The 6,154-nt window shown below is 43.2% G+C and overlaps 1 protein-coding gene across 7 annotated transcripts in view; it reads right to left on the bottom strand.

The window, feature by feature from the left end:
- Positions 1 to 254: 254 nt before the first annotated feature.
- The window catches only part of PDE10A (phosphodiesterase 10A), a 608,599-nt gene continuing 602,699 nt past the window's right edge, over positions 255 to 6,154 (bottom strand). For 6 of the 7 annotated variants that reach the window (XM_053222003.1, XM_053222001.1, XM_053222000.1 and 3 more), the window contains one exon: positions 256 to 6,118. In XM_053222003.1, the coding sequence (XP_053077978.1) occupies positions 6,001 to 6,118 (118 nt within the window). In that variant the 3' untranslated portion in view covers positions 256 to 6,000. Of the gene's footprint in view, positions 6,119 to 6,154 lie in introns of all 7 variants that reach the window. The other variant, XM_053221999.1, reaches the window with a different exon arrangement.

Raw genomic sequence — 6,154 nt, 5'->3', positions numbered from 1 at the left:
AAATACTCTTCAAACCTTTCAAACGACACAATGGGATTCATAGATCATGTTACACGATTTCACATCGCACTCAGGCGGTCTCTTCCTTTCCGCTAGGAAACGGCTGCGGCAAACATACCACATCGTGTCAGCGTGGACCTGGGGTTTTCTGTGCAGACAAAGCCTGAGTGTTTGCAAACACGCTTCCGTGGAGCCAGCGTGTGTCCTCCCCAACGTACGGAACATCTCTTACCTTCCCCGCAAATGATAAAACGTGAAAGAGGATACTTTAAAAACTCTGTATTCAATTATTCACACCAAAGGATATCCATTAAAATTATGAACAGCTCTACATATATTTCATGTATCATACATATATATATATACTTTGTATGTATAGTTACATATCGACAAAAGGTTTCTTGCTGCTCTAAGCATGTGAGTAAAACAAAGCTACATTTTTCAGTGTAACACCCATATGTGCATATATACCGGCAGTCTGCATTATGAGTTTATTTACAACTGGCCTCGGTTATAATAAATGATGACTGTTCTATTATACAAACATAACAGTAAAGGTTTCTTTTAGGTACAAAGACTGCAAATGAAAACGTGAAAAAAATTACACACATGTACAATATTTATAATTTATAAATGCCAAGGTAAGACCTCTTTAAATTATTGCCCTTGCGCATTTTACAAAGATCTTTAATGTGTCATCCATACAAAATAATTGGTTTGAAATCTGCCAACTCATCAACTATCATGAAGCCGGAAACTCTCCTTCCAAAAGAGAGCCCATTAAAACTTTGGATGCAGACCCATCACCCCCACAAATCTGTTTATCGAGCGTGCCCTGTTTCTGATGGCTCGTAGCCCATCTTACGCCCTAGCGGTGTGGGCTCAGCAAGATTACTGCCAGCAAATTCTTCGGTACCTTGACTAGGGAGGGAGATAGGATCTCTTCTATTCGTACGGACCTACAGAGAAAGCCACCTCTTCAGAAAGTTTCAAGAGGCTGCATTTCCATGAAATTTGGGTAACTTTCACAGTGTTTTGGGCGAGCACGTTATTTCACACGGGTCACTGGGTCGGGTCCGGCGAGGCGGTGGAGGCATCGTATAGACATTCCTCCTACAAAGAAGTCTATCGTCCTTTCCACGCGCACACGAAATGGAGACGCAGAACAGACACCACAGACAGATCCTATGGGAAACAATCCTGCCGATCTGGCTTTTACTCAGGCTGTTTGAGATACGGCACGGGACTGGCTTATCGTTCAAGTGGCTAAAGAAAACACCCACAAGTCGCAACGCCCGGGGTCTAGTCATCTTTCAGGTGGGCTGGAGTACCAGCTGGGGCGCTTTTCAACCTTAACTCGTAGTAGGAATGCAAACGGTCCGTTTAAACTTCTGCAGCTATACCTCAAAACCCTCAGTTGGCACCCCCCACCAGCCAACTGACGTCTCTACTCGCCACGGCGGACTGGGCTCTAACTTGGGGTCCGGGTCCTCGGGTGACACTCATCGACGCCCCGGGAGAGGCACGCTCGGGTCTAGCCTGCGTTCAGTGCCCGTTTTCCTGACCCTCGCTGTGAAGGTCGGTCACACCGCACGCTGGGTAGACAGCCCCGTGGTCCACCGAAGGGCCGAGGGGGGCGGAAACTTGACAGGCGAGCGAAGGGAGTGGTGCTTCTTTGAATTTCGAATATTGTTTCTTCGGGAACATTCACGTCTTTCTCTTTGTCCCACCCCTTTACTTTAGAACCAGAACACAAATGAAACGTTTTTCTCTCTTTTCTGCTATTTTTTTTTTTTTTTTTTTTTTACCGTCACGGAAATGCATCGAATGCTTCAGACAACCGAAATATCCAGTACAAAAAAACAGGACAAAACACACAAAGTGTGAAGCACTGCCTGGGGGACCACTAATTCGAACTTAAGATGAAGTGGTGAAAGAAATCGGCAGAATGCGTCTCAGGGTAAATACTTAAGCGAAGGCAAAAAGGAACAGCCACGCACTGCTGGGGAAGGGGGGCTGTCGAGAACGGGTAATTTACATCTCACAGAGGTTTTTAAAGCCAGGCTGATAACTTGCAGCCAAAAGGGTCACACTAGTGCGACCGAAGGAAGGAGTCTTTCAAGAATTAAGCCCCAAATAAAACCAGCGCAGTGTAGAAAGCAAACACAGGTCCGAAACAGATACAGAAGTGATCTTCAAAATCCAAGTCATGCGTATGTACCTGAAGCCCAACGAAATCACACCGTAATCGTGTCGCAGTTCTTGGAAACGCTTGCAAAAAAGCCTGCATCTGAACGGTTCATTGGTTACAGTCATGAGGGTGTGTGCGAAGGACATCAAATAAAGGACAGAAATCTGAGGAGAGAACGGTCCTTCCTATTCATTCAATTTGATCAAATGAACTATAGATGTGTCCCTTTAAATGTTTTTACTTATAATTAAGCAAGAAGAAGAAAACAATAACTCTATGAATAAAGACGTAAAATCACAGAGTTTAAAATGAAAGCACAGGCCCAGGCATGGTGAAGAATTTAGTCCTATTAAAGCTCAAACCTTAATTTTGAGTTAAAAGACCAGAAACGTAATAGTCAAACTAAATCTATTACAAAATCCAGGTAGCTAAGGATTTTATGCATCTATGTGTATCACGTACAAACATATCTAGAGTGCCCAATCATACCAATAAAGCAAAATTCACTGAGATTAACTGTGGAAAAGGAAAAAAAAGGAATCTAAAGCTATCTAAAAAGCATGCTCAAAAGAGGAAACCTACGCTGAATAAATCCAGTTTCCAAGTAGTTCTGTCGTCGTCACCGTGAGAACACGTCACCTCGAGCGGCACTGTATCATTTGCACAGACGCCTTCCCACGGAGGGAAGCGTCCAGAATGAGGACGGCTGTGCTGAGAAATTCAGCTTCGTCTCTCCTCCATGACTCTGACGAGCCTCACAGAGTGATGAGGGCTGGGATGTGGATCTCAATCCGGCCCAAAAAAGGGCCACTTTTGAGACTGACTTTCCACATCCATTTATATTTGTTTAAGTTTTTCTCATGAATTAAACCAAAGTCAGCTATTAATTAATAAGATGCTTGGGATTTTTAGAATTTTATTCCACTGCCTAAGTTCGATATTTCATGTTGCTGGCAGGCATTTCCAAGAAAATTTCTAGTTAAAAAATACAGTCAGTATCTCTGGGGAAGATGATGTACGAATTGCATTTGACAACAAAGCTGTGTCTATTATCCATCAGCACAACCACTAACAATTTCCACAAATCGAACAAGCTACACATACTCACAGCTGGTTACCAAATTTATGCGGAGGGAAATTTGGCCCAACATGAAATACCACCTTAATGAGAAACTTGTCAAAATTTCTGGTAATTAAAGCCATCTGCCCTTTGAAGAAAAGATCTGGGAGAAAGATGAGGACAGAACTCAAAAGTTTGTCTGCCAAAATATAAAAATACTCCTAACTGCATTGTTTCCGAAGCAGATTACTGACTAAATACCACTGCATCTTGGGCCCAGTTTAGGTCAATCTATGATTCCGAAGTAGTACTAAGGAATATTCATAGTTTACGTTAGAATGTAGTCCTTTGTTCAAACTTCGCTTTGATCATAAGGATACCTTAGGAGAAATCAGCCAATCGATAAATCCACGTACATTTCTTCAGAAAGTTGTTCAAAGAACACATCACCTGACATAATACACCTGGCTATGCCAAAATACGAGACCTTTCTCTAATAATCTTCGAACGGCACTCTTAAAATGGAAAGATAGCCATAGGATTCCTCCCCCTCATGACTGTTTTCTGTATCAAAAAGCCCAATTCACGCATTCTTTTAAGATCCTTTTAATTAAACCCATCTTAAATGATACTTCCTCCCCTGGTCCCTTGCATTTCAGTCGTCGAGTTAAATTAGATGCCTGTATTAATTCTCGCGAGTGAGGTTCGATTTGGTGGGCCCAGTTTCATACATGCAGGTGCGGAAAAACATGCAACGTTTTAGAATCCAATCCTGTAAACGCACTAACGTGAAAAGGGATGTTTTCTAGTCCGCTCTTTATCAAACAATATACATTTTCCAACACGCGTCAGTTTTTGAAGAAAGGGGCTCTTACTTTTTATTGATGTCTTGCATCTGTCTCCCTTATACATATGTCCTTTCATACACGTGTGTATATCTGCATGCGTGCGCGTGTGTGTGTCTAGTTACAGTGGTATTTCATTTTACCTCGTATTGCGTAACAGCAAATGGAGCCCCACGTAGGGAAGATGGCAACTTTCAAAAGCCCACAGGGAAACTGAACACATAGTGTTAATTCCAAAATAAGAACGTTTACATGTAGCTAACTCTTCTACAACATAAATCGTGTTGTAGAAACATTTAATCTTTTTGGCAAAAACCGTATGGATAATAATGTGTACATCACTGAATATGTAAGAGAGTATTTCCAAAATTGATTTTATTGAAAGTAATATGCCAGTCTCCTGCCACGGGAACAGTAGCTAAGCTATTTGTTATGAATCAGCCCATCACTTCTTGAGACTCGAATTCCTTCGGGGTCGGGACTAACCACAGCTTTGGAGGTGACCTTGCCATGGTGCTGAAAATCAACAGCATGAATGGGCACCAGAAGCGACTGGCTGGCTTGTAATCCTTGTACGAAGGGGTCCAGACTCTTGTGTATTCTTCAAAACGTTTACGTTGTACGGTAATAAGAGTCTACCCAAAATTATACAGAAGAAACTCTCCAAATCACAGGTTGCGGTGTAGATCCTTGACCTCAAGCAGAGGAAAGAGGACAGAAGTTAGCCCCGAAGTATCCGCACTGGGTTCCACTTCCCGGTCACAGACGGAGAGCGTGGGGAGTGCGACTGAGGAGCACAAAAGGGGACGAGCGGGAAGCGGGCACGGCAGATCAAAGTAAAAATTACACACGACTTAAATTTCACGGTTTAATGTGATTTTAAGAGAAACGTATGGTATTTTAATGAAAGAATTCGTAGAAGAAACCTCTCATTTTGAGTGTGAGTCTCAAATTTTGCAATGACACCAAGTGAAAATATAAAGAAATCATTATTAAAATTCACATTTTACATCCCCTAAGACCTGTCTGTTAAGAAAGACTCATATGCTTGGCTTTTGTTTTGTTCTTTATGCAAAGGGTTTAGAAAATTTGCCTACAATGATGGGAAAAAAAAAAAAAAAAACAACACCAACTAAAAAATATTCTTTGCCATTTTTTGGTGGATACTTGTGGTTCGGAGATTTGTTATGGTGTATACTTGCCTCTTTTCTCAGGACAGAAAGTCCACCTCATTCAGTGTTCGACCTATTCATCTAAGCCCTTCAGTATAAACCTAAAGAACACACTTTCGTCCACCTAACTTTTAATTCACGAGGCTCTGAAACAGGAGTCTGACTACCGTCCATCGCTGATTGCAGAAAGACACTTCTTACGCTGTCCCCTCAATGACGCTTGTCCTGAGGCCGTCTGCTACACTTCACGCTAATTACAAGTAGGTCACACACAAACATTCACAACAGTAATATGTAAAAATTCCTATTTAGAACCAACAACGTCAAAGCAACATTGGTGTTAGAGCCAAAGTACAATATCAGAGTAGTACCATTTTAACCCCTCACTAGAAAGATACAATGGAAAAGTACCCCCTTCTGAATGATTGTTGTCCTATCCCATTAAGGCCTCAGCAATATGCGCCTATTAGAAAAGGCCAGTTCACAGGTCAAACGGGGTCACGTGGACAGCCGATCTGGCCCCGGGGTGGTCCTGGTTGGTCACCGTCTACGATGCGTTACAGACGAGACTGGCGGGGAGTCATCCGCTTGCCGTGTTTCCCGATGTCACCTTGTCGAAGAGGTCTGCAGCCCAGTTACCAGGTGTAGGTTTCCCCCCCCCAAAAATAAAAGGAAGAAAAGTCAAAGAAGCAGGACGGGCGTCTTCAGGTGGGACAGCTGGTCGCGTAGCGGTCAGTCCCCCATCTTCACTGGCAGCTTCTCGGATGGCTCGTGGGCCCCCGGCTGGGACGAGACCCACACGGCACTCTCCTCCCCTCGGATCACCTTCTCCCACTGGCTCAGGTTATTCCTACGGATAAGAGATGCGGGCACAGGTGATGCTTGA

This window comes from Acinonyx jubatus, chromosome B2, assembly GCF_027475565.1.
Source record: "Acinonyx jubatus isolate Ajub_Pintada_27869175 chromosome B2, VMU_Ajub_asm_v1.0, whole genome shotgun sequence".
Lineage (NCBI taxonomy): Eukaryota > Metazoa > Chordata > Mammalia > Carnivora > Felidae > Acinonyx > Acinonyx jubatus.
Note: the sequence above shows the minus strand (reverse complement) of the source record. Positions and strands in the feature narration are given on the sequence as shown.